This window comes from Ipomoea nil, unplaced genomic scaffold (assembly GCF_001879475.1).
Source record: "Ipomoea nil cultivar Tokyo-kokei standard unplaced genomic scaffold, Asagao_1.1 scaffold0367, whole genome shotgun sequence".
Taxonomy (NCBI): domain Eukaryota; kingdom Viridiplantae; phylum Streptophyta; class Magnoliopsida; order Solanales; family Convolvulaceae; genus Ipomoea; species Ipomoea nil.
The window spans coordinates 343-17,281 of NW_017616795.1; the positions used below are offsets into that span (position 1 = coordinate 343).

The 16,939-nt window shown below is 40.4% G+C and overlaps 1 protein-coding gene and 1 long non-coding RNA gene across 2 annotated transcripts; one reads left to right on the plus strand and one right to left on the minus strand.

The window, feature by feature from the left end:
- Nucleotides 1–553: 553 nt before the first annotated feature.
- Nucleotides 554–8,295, minus strand: LOC109171721. The gene is made up of 3 exons (XR_002052645.1): nt 8,037–8,295; nt 5,690–5,692; nt 554–564 (listed from the first exon to the last, which is right to left on the minus strand). It is a non-coding gene; the product is annotated as an uncharacterized LOC109171721 (long non-coding RNA).
- Nucleotides 8,296–9,236: 941 nt separating this feature from the next.
- On the plus strand, nt 9,237–16,110 carry LOC109171720 (putative expansin-B14). Its single transcript, XM_019320776.1, has 3 exons — nt 9,237–9,372; nt 15,557–15,669; nt 15,916–16,110. Exons 1-3 carry the CDS (start codon nt 9,237–9,239, stop codon nt 16,108–16,110), a joined length of 444 nt encoding a protein of 147 aa, XP_019176321.1.
- Nucleotides 16,111–16,939: the final 829 nt, after the last annotated feature.

The following is a 16,939-nucleotide window of genomic DNA, read 5'->3' on the forward strand; positions in this document are numbered from 1 at the left end:
AACGGCCCAACGGCTTTGTGAGGCAGCCAACTAGCTGAGCCGACGGAGGGATGTGCCATACTACCAATGAACCATTAGAAACCAAGTCATAGACAAAGAAATAATCGAGCGGATGGTTCATACGCGGATGAAATACCGAGTTCTTGGACACATACATCGCGTTAAGGTTGTCACAGAATAGAACCAGAGGTTTCACCAGTTGCAACCGAAGCTCATGGAGCAAATTCTTTATCCAAAAGACTTCTGCAGTAGCATTCGCCAAGGCTCGGCATTCAGACTCTGTCGACTAGCGTGACACAAACTTCTGGCGTGTGGACTTCCAAGAAATGAGATTGAAACCAAGATACATTAAGTTCACGGTGGTGGAACGGCCATCAGTGGTGCAGCCTCCCCAATCAGCATCTGTATACATATTTAGTGACAGTGGTTGCCTAGCACGAAGGAACAGTCCGTGACACACTGTACCTTAAGATAGCGTCACAACGCTTAGCAGCCTGCTAGTGCATCTCCGTAGGCGTATGCATGAACTGGAAGAGACGATTAACTGCATAGGACACATTAGGCCTAGTGATGATCAAGTACTGCAGCAGCCCAAGGAGACGCCGAAACTGAGTTACATCTATCGTTGCACTGCCAGATTGCGCAGGGAGCAATTTGTATGTAGTTGTCAGTGGTGTTGAAACAGACTTTGCACCATCCATCTTAAACCGAACCAGTATGTCCGTGATATATTAACTTTGAGACAGGAACACGCCATTACGTGTTGGAACTACCTCAATGCCTAGAAAATGATGTAAGCGATCAAGGTCCTTAAGAGAAAATTGAGCGGACAGAGTCTTTAATACTTATCAAGCCACGAAACATCATTTCCTATTAATACAATATCATCACATATACCAGGAAATAAACAACAATATTATTATCAGAATAAACAAATAAAGACGCATCTGCTTGTGACTTCTTTTTTTTTTTTTTGAAAAACCAATTCGCCGATTGTATTAATTGATGAAAGCTGTAATACTGTCAGGAGAGATAGCATCCCAATACATAGAGTGTTCCTGAGTAAAAGCTAACGAAGCTAAAGTATGAGCATGTAAATTAATCTGTCTAGGCACATAGCTTAACGAAATAAAATTAAATAAAGACATCATTGTTCTGCACTGGTCGATTATCACCCCAACATATGAGTGAATGGATGTAGACCGTTGGTGTATGGTGATATGAACCTAATCCAAGATTCAAATAAGATGGAGTATTGTCCCAAGAGTGCTCTCAAAGTAAAGATAGAGATGGATCGAAATACCTTAAACCTCACGAGAAACCCTTTGTCTCGAATCCTCAAAGACTTGGAAGAATCCCATTGTAGCTTCAAGTACCTCGATGTTGCAATCTTCAATCAACTAGAGTCGGATCTAGTTTCCTTCGATTCAAGAACGAGTCCACGAACCTATATCTTTGATTGAAGAAAGGAAGATTGATTCGAGTCCACGAATCAATTTGCTAGTCTAGTCCACGACTAGCCACTAATTGAGTCCACAATTAGACATAAGGTTTCTTACACAAGTGTAAAGAAAAACTTAAGAATTTCATTGAATTAAAGCCTTGAAATCTTCTTCATCTTTTGCAAATGGGCTTGACTTGGATTTCCACCATCTTTGAATATCACCAATGAAGAGTTGTCTTAATCGTTTGGACTTGGGCCTTGTGATTGGCCCAATTGGTACTCTTGATGGATCTTCATTATGTTGGGCGGCATCATCCTCACCTTCTTGAAAATGATTCGACCTCGAATCTTGTAAGCATTGTTTTCGATCCATGATATCACTTGAAATGGGCCACTATAATACTTTCCTCTATCGAATGGAATTATTATTGGGCCTTCTTGTTTCTTCCACCAATGATTCTTTAAGGATGTAGTTATGGGCCTTGTGATGAGCCCACTATAGAACCTTATTGGATTCCATGTGTACTGGTTCTTATTATATGGTGTTTCGCAGTACCATACAATCTATAAGAAAACACACTGAGTAAACATTCCTTTCAATCAGCCAAGACAGCGCTTCTTTAAATGCCAATGCTTCCGCCATGAGTGGTGAAAAACAAGAGGACAATCTTTCATTCTTCGCCGCAACAAACGAACCCCTGGGCTCTACTAACACAATTCCACACGTAGCCTCCCCGGTTTCCTGCCGATAGCGCGCATCTATATAACATCGCATGTGATTGTCGGGCCAACTCCGGTTCTGATTGCGGCGGCGATTCCACCCGTGTGGCGCGGCTGTGTACATCGCCATATGCCTGGAGCATCGTTGCCGCCCCCCTTTACCACCGATTGCGGCCGTGACATGGCTCATTTCCACACGGCCGTATTTCGACATCTCCAAATATTGTAGAGAACCCCCGCCATGAACTGTGTCTGCTCCTCTGTTAAGGCCACCATAGCCGCCAGTTAGCCATGCTGCGAACGAATCTGTAACAATGTTTGTGATAGGCAATTGTGTTATATTCCAAACTAACGCAGAATATTCACAATAAACTAATGCATGCAACACATCTTCGTGACTAATCATACACATAGGGCATGTCGAGTCAATCTCCACTCTCTTATTAATTAAATTCGTGGTAGTGGGTAGAATATCACATACTGCTCTCCACAAAAAAGTCTTCCATTTGGGTAGTACTTTTAATTTCCACATCTTAACCCATTTATCAAAATCACTTGGGTTATTCTCATAATCACCCAATAATTCGCCTGTAAGCATTTTTCACTGAATAAATCCCTTTTGGGTCACCTATCCAGTACCATGAGTCATCATAATCAGGGCTAACAGGAATCATAATTATTGTGCTCACATCCTCAGGGATAAATAAATCTGTCAAAATATGTGGATCCCATGTTTTTGTTTATGGGTCTATTAAACCTGCTACTCGTGCATCTCTTAACTCCTCAGGCATAACTGTTTGTACCAAGGGACTTGGATTATCCTGGAGCCATGGGTGTCCCCAAACTAGAGTTGCCTCACCATTACCAATTCTGCGCCTTACCCCAACTACCACTACTGGGTTTGCTGGCCATTATACTCCTCCAACAAAAACTTGGGCAATTTCCAATAGTTGCATCAACAAAGCTAGAAGTGGGGAAATACCTGGCTTTGTATATTCTTGCCACCAGAGATCCTGGATCCGTAAGAAAACGCCATGCCTGCTTACCCAGCATAGCCAAGTTAAATGCTCTCAATTCCTTGAAACCCAGTCCACCAAATTTTTTGGGGGATACACAATTTATCTCATGCCTTCCAATGTATCCCCCTTTCTCTGCCACTTCCCCACCAATATCTTTCATGGTTCTCTCAATGGATTGACAAACTGTTTCAGGCAACAAAAAGACACTCATCGAAAAGGTTGGCATAGATTGAGCCACACATTTCAATAAAACCTCCTTACCAGCCTGAGATAACAATTTTTTATTCCACGATCCAATCTTTTGCCTGATCTTTTCCTCCACATAGGAAAAAACTGCATTTTTATTCCTTCCCACAAACGATGGGAGGCCCAGATATTTTCCAAAATTATTTGCCTGCACAACCTCAAGGCAGTTCGCCACCTGCGTTCTGGCCATATGCTGGGTATTTCGACTGAAACATATGTTCGACTTGTTATAATTCACTACCTGTCCAAATAGCTTCTCATATCTCACCAAGCATTGTTTAACCACATTAGCTTCATGAATATTTGCTTTCAAGAAAAGCAAGCTGTCATCTGCAAAAAATAAATGGGATACCGGAGGCGCCCCCCCTGGCCACTCTACATCCATGTATAGATCCTGCAACCTGTTCCTTTTGCAACAACATCGAGAGTGCCTCAGCACAGATAATAAATAAATAAATAAGGGGATAGAGGGTCTCCTTGTCTGAGCCCACGAGTCGGTTTGACTCGTCCTCCTACCTCCCCATTCACCATCACCGTATAGTTCACCGTTGTCACACACAGCATTATCAGCCGGACCCATCTATCACTAAAACCCAGCACCACCAACATTCTTTCCAAAAAATTCCAGTCCATTCTATCATAGGCTTTCGACATGTCCAACTTCAATGCACTGTAGCCAACCACACCACACTGTTTCATGTTCAAGTAGTGACCCACCTCAGCTGCCACTAAAATATTATCTGTAATTAACTTGCCAGGAATAAACACGCTTTGGGATTCCGAGATGATATCACCCATTAGCGTTTTCATTCTGTTTGTCAAACATTTTAGCCATTATTCTATAAATGACATTGCTCAACGCAATGGTCTCAAATCAGCAACAGACTCTGAGACCTCTTTTTTAGGAATTAATACTATGTTAGTATCTTCAGACCTTCCGGAAATAACCCAGAATTCAATGCATGCAATATAAAACCAGTCACATCATCTCCCACAACAGACCAAAAATGCTGGTAGAAACCCGGATTCATTCCATCCGGGCCTGCTGCTTTATCCGGGAACATAGAAAAAAACGCAGTTTTTACTTCTTCCACAGAAAAAGGCCGATTCAACATCTCATTATTCTCGGCCGACACCCGGGGAGAAAAATCATTAAAAAGGGGATCATCACAGCTCAAATTATTAGAAGTAAAAATGGCTTTAAAATAATCCAGTATGACCGAATACATATCCCCGTCCTCCACCCAATCACCACCACTATTTTTAATACTAGCAATAAAATTCTTCTTTCTACGGGCAGAAGCATACCTGTGGTAGAACTTGGTGTTAGCTTTCGCGCCCCGGAGCTAGTGTTGTTTTGCCCGCTGTCTCCAAAACACATCCTTCTGGGCCTCCAATTGCTTGAGCTGATTCTCATTTCGCTGGAACTTGGCCAATGCGACCGGATTCGTTACATCACGGAACATCTCCTGTTGTCTCCGCAACTGCCCGATTCGGTGACCAAACTTATGGAATTGGTCCCCCCCCCCCCCCCCCCCCTCCCCCTCACCGCATTAACTTCACGCCACAAAACTGCTGACAGTGCAACAAGCCCTCCGGCCTCTCCTCCTGCAGGCTGTCTCCACCACCACCTTGCACCCCTCATCCAATAACCATGCGTTCTCAAATCTGAACCTCCTCGGCCCTCTTACTCTCCGTATGCCGAGAGCATTTATATTTAGAGACAAAGCCGAGTGATCCGATTCTCTATTCTGAAGATTTTCCACCTATGCATTCTCATTCATACCACCCCACTCCTCTGTTATAAATACCTTATCCAACCTCTCCTGTATCCAACTCGGTGTGCCTTTACTCTTATCCCATGTGAACTGACGGCCCCGCATCGGCATCTGCATCAACCCGCACTCATCAATGGTATCCCCAAACCCACGCAAGAGGCAATTCGGATACGGATTCCCTCCCCTCTTTTCATGTTGATAGAGAAGATTATTAAAATCCCCTATCACCACCCAGGGCAACCCAGATCTATTCCTCAACATACCCAGCAGCTCCCAAGTTTCCTCCCTCCTGTTTCGATCCGGACACCCATATAAGCATGTCATACGCCAAATTTTGCCAGTCATACTAACCTCGATATCAATATGGTTTGGCGAGTAACTCATCAACCTAGCAGTGTTGTTTTTCTTCCATAGGAGAGCCATCCCCCCACTCAACCCTTCATTATTCACATAAAACAATCCATCATATCCAAGCCTGACACTGACTCTCTCTGCATGACTCCGTCCCACCTTGGTTTCCATAAAAAAACACGAACTCTGGCTTCTTACGGGACACCATGTCCACTACTTCTCAAACTGTGCATGGATTACCCAAGCCACGACAGTTCCAGCTCAAAGTACTCATGATGACGGGCGGGGCTGGACACCAGCTCCCGCCATGGGCAAGTTTTTTGAACTGTCGGTCATTGTTACATCATCCTCCCCTCCATCATCCTCGTTCTCCGTACCCTGCCTACGGCGCTTTGCCGTAGCCACCACCATCTCATCCTCAGACATACTCGTCTGCATGACACCCCCACCTCTCAGACCCCTGTCTACTGTCTCAGTCACCCGTGGTTTTGCCACCAATGGACGAGGCCTCCCGCCTACCGGCACGAGCCAGTTATCCCCAACCGCTCAAGGAGCGCTCCGGGATCCACCAGCCCGCATATCCGGACCGTACAGGTACCTTTCCACTGGAATTCCAGCTTCCCTAGCTTGGAGACAAAACGTGTGCAAGTGACCCATATATCCACAAAAGTAACAAAACTTGTGCAACCGTTCATACCTGAAATTTACCCAAGTTGTTGTCCTATCCCTCTTCATCAATCTCATCCTCCTCCTAAGTGGCCTACCAACCAGAATTGACACCCGAATACGATGAAAAGTTAGCCATGGCGCCCCTTCAAAACGGTCATCATGCTTAACAAAAGAGCCCAAAAAATTCCCCGCCTGTTCCAGAATTGCCTGAGTTGTATACCCCTTCGGCATGTCATGCAATTGTACCCACATATCAATCAAGTCTAGCTTCACATCAAGAGGATTCACCCCGTCCATAACCCCCCGACACACAAGTGCATTGTTCTCAAAAGCCCAGGGTCCCCTATTAAACACATAGTCCATATCCGTTTTATGGAAAAAAACGGACAAGAACAATCCCCTTTGAATTTCCGTTACCTGCACCCCACGCACCGGCTGCCACACCGACGCTAACACCTGTCTCTGTCCTCGACGACCAGTGCTCTGTCGATGTCTCCCTCTCTGCTCCGGAGGACTCAGATCTGGTCTCTCATCTCTCAGCGGCCGGCGTGGAAATCCGAACAATCGAACTCTGTTAGGTACGGTTTACTAACACAAATTATGAGTCTAGTAATAATTAATTAATTACACAGATTGGATGTTTTTTGGTATTTCAAGGTCGATGGTCGCCGGAGACTGTACGGGATAACGGGACTCATCGACTACAACTCAACTGAACTCACTGGAGGAAATTATTTTATACAAGTTGATTATTTAGTGTGCAATTTGTGAAATTATTGATTGTGTATTTATGTTAGGTTTATTGTGTATCTATGTTAGGTTTATTTATGTCCCGACTCCACATACATCATTGGCTCTTTCAAGAGAAATGTTGAAATGTATTTTGGATTGGAATCTTGAGAGAAAGTTGTCTGCAATAACTGTTGATAATTGTTCAACTAATGATGTTTTAATTGAGCACGTTGTGTCTAAGCTTAACCGTAATCATCTTTTATTTGGTGGGAAATTTTTTCATATGTGTTGTTGTGCTCATATCTTGAATTTGATAATGCAAGATGGGTTAAAAGTTATGGGAAATGCATTGGAAAGAGTTAGAGAAAGTGTTAGTTTTTGGTTAGCTACACCAACTACACCAAAAAGACAACAACTCTTTAAAGAAAGTGCAACACATTTGGGTTTAGAATATTCAAAACAGTTAGTTCAAGATTGTAAGACTCGATGGAATTCTACTTATTTGATGCTTTCTGTTGCATTGCAATACAAAGATGTTTTTTACCATTTGGAACAACAAGAGTCTTCATTTCTTTGTGCACCATTTGAGGAAGATTGGGAGTTAGCTGAGAACATTTGTGATAAACTGAAAGTGTTTTATAAAGCATCAAATGCATTTTCTGGAAGAAAATATCCAACTTCCAATGTTTTTTTCCTATTGATGTCTAAGATTAAGGTTAATTTGAGCAATTGGGTTGAGTCAACTGATGTGGTGATAGCAAATATGGCTAAGAGTATGACTGCAAAGTTTAATAAATACTGGGAAGTGGTGCATGGATTTCTAGCTATAGCTAATGTTCTTGATCCAAGATATAAGTTAGGAGTTGTTCAATTCTTCTTTCAAACATTTTATGGAGATAAAGCTGCATTAGAAATTGAGAGGGTTAAGACATATTGTAATGATTTGTGCCGTGAATATGAATCTTCTTCAACAACAACAGTTGCAAGTAAACGCGTCCAAGGGGAGACCTTGACTCAGGATGATCCAGTTACAGACAAATTGAAAGACTTTATGGAAATTTCACACATGAGTGAGACTACATCAGAGTTGGACTTGTATTTAGAGGCTAAGAGATCACCATTTGAGGATGATTTGGATGTTTCGTCATGGTGGCAAGTGGAAGGAAAGAAATATCCAACTTTGAGTAAGGTTGCCAAAGATTTATTAGCTATTCCAGTTTCTACCATTGCTTCAGAATCTGCTTTCAGTACTAGTGGTAGATTGGTGTCGCCTCATCGTAGTAGACTTCATCCAAATATTGTGGAGGCATTAATGTGTTGTCAAAGTTGGTTGCTTGAAAGTAAGAAATTTTACTTGGGCAAATTATTTTTAATTGATTATCCATTACTTTTAATACTCTACCATACTCAAATAATATTTGTAGGTAATTACACCGTGGAGGATTATGAAATTGATGAAAATTTACTTCAACCTCATGAATTAGAAGCAGAAGCTTAGAGGTATATATTGTTTAAAAGTTGTTTAAAAGTTGAACTAAATATATATATATCATTAGAATTTTATTATTCAAATTATTATTATTATTTCAGGTTATTAATGAAGAGTTGATTAGTTGAGGAGTGCCACGGCTAACTACTTGAGAGTTGAAGATTTAAAGTTTATTTTGTTTTGTTATGTCTTATGTACTAATGCATTTATGTTTGGACTTGGGAGGATTTTGAAAGAATTTAAACTTTGGACTTTAAATATTTTAATTTTATTAAGCTATGCATTTTGTATTTGAACTTTCTTTAGCTTAACAATATGATTTTTGGTTAATATTAATTTTGTTAATAGGCATTACAAAAAATAATAATAATAATAATAATAATAATAATAATAATAATAATAATAATAATAATAATAATAATAATAATAATAATAATAATAATAATAATAATAATAACACGGGGCGGGGCGGGGATAAAAATCCCCTCGGGGACGGGGATGGGGAATTATTCCCCATCCTTCCCCATCCCCGCCGGGGAACGGGGTGGGGACGGGGAATGGGGGGACATTTCGGGGACGGGGACGGGAACGGGGACCCCATTCCCCGGTCCCGCCCCGCCCCGCCCCGTTGCCATCCCTAGTCACGAACACGGATAGCAGATATAATGGCACTATACTAGTCCCCTACCTAAGTTAAAATGTAGACAGTCAAATCTTCATCAGATACCGGACACTAAGCCAATGCAAGATTATCAGTGATGGCTTGCATGTCATTAAGATAAGCTGTAATGGACCGAAAACCTCTTGGATTTTTGGTGAGCTTGGCCTTGAGGGATACGATACGTCCTCGTGAGGTACTATCATACCTGGCAACAAAACGGTCCCACGCATCGTGGGCTGTCATGGCTGAGGAAATAAGGGGCTGTATGGTGTCAGTACAGCTTCCCAGAAGTGCACTGACGATAATTTGGTCTTGACGATACCAAATTGAATGACTCGGGTTGAGTGTTGTTTGAGCAGGGTCGCTGAACTACGCTGGTTCCTTGGTGGTACCATCAATATAGCCCAGGAGATTGAAGCCAAAAAATGTTGCGTGAACTTGGTGTGTCCAAACTAGGAAATTCGTGGTACTACGTTTAATAGGGAAATTGTTATGAGCATTTATTTGAATGACTTCTTTTGTGGCCATAGTAGTAGTAATAGAAGTGGAAGCCATTGGGTAGAAATTTTTTTTTTTAACTTTCGTTGGAGTTTCTAGGTTCTTGATACCATGACAAGATTATGAACTGAACTGATCATTTATTGATGTGAACCAGCCAACTATAATAGTATACAAACGAGTGTAAATAGCAGGGAGTTGTAACAACTATTCTAACATCTATTCTACAGGAGCTAAACTAGAACAAACACACAGATAGAATATGCCAACCACATATCTCCTTTATATATATATATATATATATATATATATATATATATATATATATATATATATATATATATATATATATATATATATATATATATATATATATATGTATGTGTATATATGTATATGTATGTGTATATATATATATATATATATATATATATATATATATATATATGTATATATATATATATATATATATACACACATACATATATATATATATATATATACACATACACATACATATATACACATACACATACAAGGTGGCATTACCAAGAACAAGTTTCCTGGTGAATGCTACAATTGTGGCAAGCATGGCCACAGAGCATCTGAATGCAAGGCTCCAAGGAAGAAGAACAAGAGTTCTGAAGCCAATGTTGTTGGAGATAGCAGTCAGAAGGAGGTCGAGATTAGCCTTTCGGCTATGGTGACCGAGGTGAACCTCGTGGACTCAAACCCTCGTGAGTGGTTCATTGATACCGGTGCAACCAGGCACTTGTGTTGCAACCGAGAGATGTTCAACACCTTTGAGACCGTTGAAGGTGAAAAGGTGTGGATGGGAAACTCTGCTCAGTCTGCTGTGGAAGGCATGGGCAAGGTGGTTCTGAAGATGACTTCCGGGAAGGAACTGACGTTGAACAACGTGCTGTATGTTCCTGAGCTGAGGAAGAATCTTGTGTCTGGCTCTCTGTTGAACAAGCATGGCTTTCGCATGGTGTTCGAGTCAGACAAAGTAGTTTTGTCCAAGTTAGGAATGTTTGTTGGTAAAGGATATGTAACTGATGGGCTGTTTAAGCTCAGTGTAATTCCTGTTATCAATAAAAGCAAAGTTAATTCTGTTTACTTGCTTGAGTCTTCCAATTTATGGCATGGTAGACTAGGTCATGTTAATTTTAATTCTATGCATAGATTAATTAGCATGGACCATATTCCTAACTTTCAAATTGACACAAATAACAAGTGTGAAATTTGTGTTGAGGCAAAACTAACGAAAGTACCTTTCAAGTCGGTTGAAAGGGAAACTGAACCACTAGAATTAATCCATAGTGATTTGTGCGATTTTAGATCGATACAAACGAGAGGTGGTAATAAGTATTTTATCACATTTATCGACGATAGCACACGATACTGCTATGTGTATTTGCTTAAGAGCAAAGATGAAGCCGTTGATAAATTCGTTCTTTATAAGAATGAAGTGGAAAACCAACTTAATCGGAGAATTAAGAAGGTTAGAAGCGATAGAGGTGGTGAGTACGAAGCACCTATTGGTGACTTCTGTGCGAGTGTAGGTATAATACATGAGCGTACTGCACCTTACTCACCTCAATCGAACGGTGTTGCCGAACGAAAGAATCGTACATTGAAAGATATGATGAATGCGATGCTTATAAGTTCGGGCCTACCTCAAGATGCTTGGGGTGAGGCGATTTTGACAAGTAATTACCTTTTGAATAAGGTACCCCGAAAGAAGCTCGATAAGACTCCTTATGAGCTGTGGAACGGTAGGAAACCTTCCTACCAGTACCTGAAAGTGTGGGGGTGTCTTGCCAAAGTTTTGATGCCAACACCTAAGAAAGTAAAGATAGGTGCTAAGACGGTGGACTGTATCTTTATTGGCTATGCACATAATAGTAGTGCTTATCGGTTCTTAGTACACGAGTCCCATAATCCGGACGTACACGAGAACACGATAATAGAATCAAGGAATGCATCTTTCTTTGAAAATGTATTTCCTTGTAGGTCGAATGAGGGAACGAGTTCGTCAAAACGAACGTTTGACGAAGCTATGGATAATGATAGTGGGGAATCCGAGAGAGAACCCGAGCTCGAGCCAAGACGCAGTAAGCGGGTGAGAGTTGGAAAATCATTTGGTCCTGATTTTCTAACTTACTTGTTGGAGTACGATTCGAGTACTCTAACTTGTTTATTAGAAAATGAACCCGATTTTCTATCTTGTTTGATAGAGAACGAGCCTCGAACGTATGTAGAAGCCGTGACTTCTACGGAAGGACCAATGTGCAAAGAGGCTATAAAAAGTGAAGTGGATTCTATTCTACAGAATCACACTTGGGAACTGGTTGATCTTCCTCCGGGTAGTAAACCCTTAGGATCCAAGTGGGTCTTTAAAAGGAAGATGAAACCGGACGGTTCCATCGAAAAGTATAAGGCTAGGCTTGTAATCAAGGGTTACAAGCAACGCGAGGGCCTCGATTACTTCGACACGTATTCTCCCGTGACGAGAATAAACTCCATTATGATGATACTTGCCATAGCCGCGTTGCGGAACTTGGAAGTTCATCAAATGGATGTGAAGACCGCTTTCCTAAATGGCGAATTAGATGAGGAAATCTATATAGAACAACCTGAAGGGTTCGTGGTTCCGGGCCAAGAGAGGAAAGTGTGTAAGTTGGTTAAATCGCTTTATGGTTTAAAACAAGCGCCTAAGCAGTGGCACGAGAAGTTTGACCATGCGATGTTAACTAACGGGTTTAAAATAAACGAAAGTGACAAATGCGTCTACGTTAAGGAAACGATAGACGGCTACGTCATCCTTTGTTTATATGTCGATGATATTCTCATCGTTGGTAGTAATGATCAGATGATCAAGTCTACCAAAAACATGTTAAATACGAGATTTGACATGAAGGATATGGGTTTGGCCGATTTAATCCTCGGGATTAGAATCATTAGAAGACCTGATGGTCTCGTGTTGAGCCAATCACATTATATTGACAAAATCCTTGAGAAATTTAACAAGGATGATAGTCAAGTGGCTAGGACACCATTTGATACAAACATTCATCTAACCAAGAACCACGGAGAAGGTATTTCACAAGTGGAATATGCTCAGGTTATTGGTAGTTTGATGTATCTTATGAGCTGTACTAGGCCGGATATTGCCTATGCGGTTAGTAAGCTCAGTAGATATACGAGTAACCCCGGTGCTATGCACTGGAAGGCAATAGTAAAGGTTATGAGATACTTGAGGTATACTCGTGATCTTGGACTGCACTACGGGAGATATCCCGCTGTACTTGAAGGGTATAGCGACGCGAATTGGATATCTGATATTAAGGACTCTAAGTCCACGAGTGGCTACGTGTTTACACTAGCCGGTGCAGCCGTTGCATGGAAATCCTCTAAGCAAACTGTGATAGCTAGATCCACGATGGAATCTGAGCTGATAGCCTTGGACAAAGGTTGTGAAGAGGCTGAATGGCTACGCCATTTTATAGAGGATATTCCTAATTGGGAAAGACCGGTACCTCCAATATGTGTGCATTGCGATAGTCAAGCCACAATTGGGAGAGTACAGAGTCATATGTATAATGGTAAGTCTAGACATGTGCGTCGTAGACATAATACCATTAGACAACTGCTCACAACTGGTGTTGTCTCGATTGACTACGTAAAGTCAAAAGACAATATAGCGGATCCGCTGACCAAAGGGTTAGGAAGAGAAGTTGTGGAGAAGTTGACACGAGGAATGGGTCTACTGCCCTTGGACTAAAAAGTTCTATAGTGGATACCCAACCTAGCTGGCACCTAGGTTCAATGGGACAACTAAATTATGGAACGGAGCGCGTCACTGTGGGGGTCTCGGACTCCCTACCACTCCTCGTTAAAACAGTGACTCCCGCAAGAGGCCAGCATATGAATGCTTTAATGATTCTTGAGTATGCGGGATACTCGAGAAAGAATCACCTATGTTAGAGAGAAGTGAGGGTCGCTTCAAAGGAGAATTGTTGGGCACAATTCTTTAGAAACTCTCGCAGAACCAGGAACGGTGACCCACGACCAAAATAGGCACACTCATGAGAGCAAGAGCATGGTTGGGAGATTCCTGTGTGAGATATGTCATCGTCTACACAAACGGCAGTCGGTTCAAAGACATCGCGTTCTACCGTACAGCCAGTAGAGTAAACATATCTTCACGAGGGAAGGTTCAAAGGGTATAGTGACTCCCTACCTATCCTATGCAGGGATTGACCGTTTGAACACAATTGTTTCCGATTTCAAAATACCCCGAAAATCAATTTTTCATTCATGTGGGGGATTGTTGGAAAAAATAGCTTAAAATGGCATAAAATGACATGTTAAGTGGCTATTTTGTGGTACAATTATCAGTGGGGTCCACTTCCGATTTGGGTCGGGTCAAAGTGGATTCGGATTCTTCGTAGTGAGACGAAGAGATCGATATATTGTACGCTCAAAACGGATAATGGGTGAATGAGATATTGATTCAGTTCACTCTCTTTAACATTTGTTTATGTAGAAATTCGTTTCATAATACAACTTTAGTTGGATTTTGAACTTGCTATTGCAACATGGTACGGTCCACCCAATAGACATAGAATTGGTATATTTATTTATTATGAGTATATTATATGCATTAAATTAGACCCATTTGAGTTGGAAAATGAAGGGAAAAAGTGAGCTTTTGTCCCACATTGCTTTGGAATGAAGATTTTCCCCCCTTATATACAAGAGCTCTTTTGAAGCTTGTAGAATTGTATAGCATAGAGGCTCTCTCGCGCGGGGGGGGGGGGGGGTGCAAATCAAATTCCAACTAGCAGAGATTGAAAAGGCTTGATTCAAGCCCGAGCTCGTGTGCGCCGGCACCTGCCGGCACGAATGTCGTCCGGAAATTGGCTGGCCTTGCGGGCTAAGTTATGCCAAACTTCGGAATAAATTTTCCAACACAAGCCACTGGGTGTGGCCGAAACCTGGGAGGTTTCGGCCTAACTACCAAAGTTTCGGCCAAGTGGCCGAAACTAGGTAGTTGCCATAGTTTCGGCCACTTGGGCCGAGACTTGGGACCCATGGCCGAAACTTCCAGTTTCGGCCTGGGGTCGAAACTGGAAGTTTCGGCCTACACGAACCTGTACAGTTTCTGACCGTTGGCTCTTCAATTCTACTGTTACGGAATTAATTTTCTGAGTTAATTCCAATTTTAAATTTTGAATTGAAGGCCATGCTAATGGTGCTGTTACAGGAAGGTGAAGGGGTGCCCTTAAGTGCCTAATTAAAAGCTATTAAATCCTTCACCCCTATAAAAAGAGGAGTTGGGCAGTAGAGTTTTACACAGAAAATATAGAACACGAAAGTTCATCTTTTAGCCTCAAAACCTCTCTGCTTCTACTCTTTCTTTAAGCCATACTGTGTTCATAGCCATTGTCTTGCTCGCCGGATCCTTTGTTTGAATGCTCAAACATTGGATCATAGCAAGTTTTATCCTGGGAAGCCTAGGCCACAACGCTCCTAGCATCTACGGGAGGTGGCAAATAAGGTTTTAAGGAAAGAGTGCACACTTGACTCTTGCATAAACCCAACACCAAACACTAGCCAATTTTTCTTCAAATTTTTCTTCCCTTCTTTCCAGAAAATAATAGTCAATTTTTTATTTGATTATTATTTGTTTTCTACCAACGGTTCCTACAGTTCACTCTCTTTAACATTTGTTTATGTAGAAATTCGTTTCATAATACAACTTTAGTTGGATTTTGAACTTGCTATTGCAACATGGTACGGTCCACCCAATAGACATAGAATTGGTATATTTATTTATTATGAGTATATTATATGCATTAAATTATTATATTGCTCCGATCCAATATCATTGTGTGAAGCGTACTATATTAATTTTATTATTTTAATTCAATTATTTTGTAGATACTGGAACTTGTGGATTTGGAAACGTAAGCAATCCTCTATACAACTCCTTAATAGCGGCTGGAAATCAAGCTTTATACCAAGATGGCAAAGGCTGTGGACAGTGGTACCTGGTATATAAACTAGATGATATGCTTTACCCATGATATTTGCTAATATGATAAAACAAATATATTTTATTATGTATTTTTATAATACATTTAATAAGATAAGAAATTATGAGATTCGAATTTAGATGTAGTATATGAGACAAAGTGTAACTTGTTACTAAGTTACAGATTGATCTCCTTTAATTTGTCTTGTTTTGTTGATATGTGTTTAGTTTAATAATTCTCAAGGGAATCAATTGTACATTTCAGGTAAAATGCAACTCAAATCCTAGGTGTACAGGAAATCCAATAAAAATTCATATTACAGATGAATGTTCTGGTGTATGCAACAATGTTCCGGTTTGGTTTGAGTTGAGTGAAATTGCTTTTGGTGCATTGGCAGAGCCGGGTCAAGCTGATGCATTGCGAATTGTTGGAAAGATTCAAATTTCATACCAAAAGTAATTTTAATTTTATAACGCTACCTTTGGTGCATTAATGTGGATTGATTAGTTTCTAATTTGGTACAATATGATTTTACAGGGTAGAATGTTAGGATGAAGATCAGTGTTCAGGGATGATTCAACTTCAACTCTTTAAGTGACAATAATTTGTGTCGAATTTAAATGAAAGTAGTAAATTATTTATGGCACGAATTGTAAATTTTATTATTATTATAATTTATAATAATACAATGTCACAAATTTTGAAACTTGTTGCTTTGAAATTTATATGAGAGTATTTAGATTTAATCTCTACTAGTATTTGCACCCGTGCGATGCACGGAATGGATTTGTTGTAATATATTAATAATATATGAATCAATATATAATTATTTAAATTAGAATATCAAATATAATATAGTACAATTAAAGATATGATTTGGATCGTTTATATATTTTGGTGTTATCATTGATTGAATTTGTGCAAATAATTGCTCAAATTGATAGCTATATTTAGATGTACGCATGCGGTGCTATATTTTGAAGATTTTATTTATCATTGCTTAGTATTTTCATAAATTAGGCAAATGTGCTTGTTATCTAACAACTCAGTTATAGAAATGAATTGCTATCATTATTCACTTGTATGGAAGATATATTTTTTTTTGTCAAGATATATAGCATTTTTTTCATTTAAAAAAAAACTTAATATCACCGATTATATTTACACATTATTGAAACCTCTTTGTAGACGACATTGGGAGTGACAACACAATCTTGTTCATCTTCATCTAGAGCTAACACTTTCAATCCATCAAGACGGGTTACCTGGGTGAAAATATATAATGGTA

What these genes read in the sequence shown, in the direction of transcription:
- LOC109171720 (XM_019320776.1), top strand. Translation starts at nt 9,237, where the DNA reads ATGGACCGAAAACCTCTTGGATTTTTGGTGAGCTTGGCCTTGAGGGAT. An exon ending in GGCTGAGGAAATAAGGGGCT is followed by an intron (nt 9,373 to 15,556) that starts GTATGGTGTCAG and finishes ATTATTTTGTAG; the next exon opens with ATACTGGAACTTGTGGATTT. An exon ending in GCTGTGGACAGTGGTACCTG is followed by an intron (nt 15,670 to 15,915) that starts GTATATAAACTA and finishes TGTACATTTCAG; the next exon opens with GTAAAATGCAACTCAAATCC.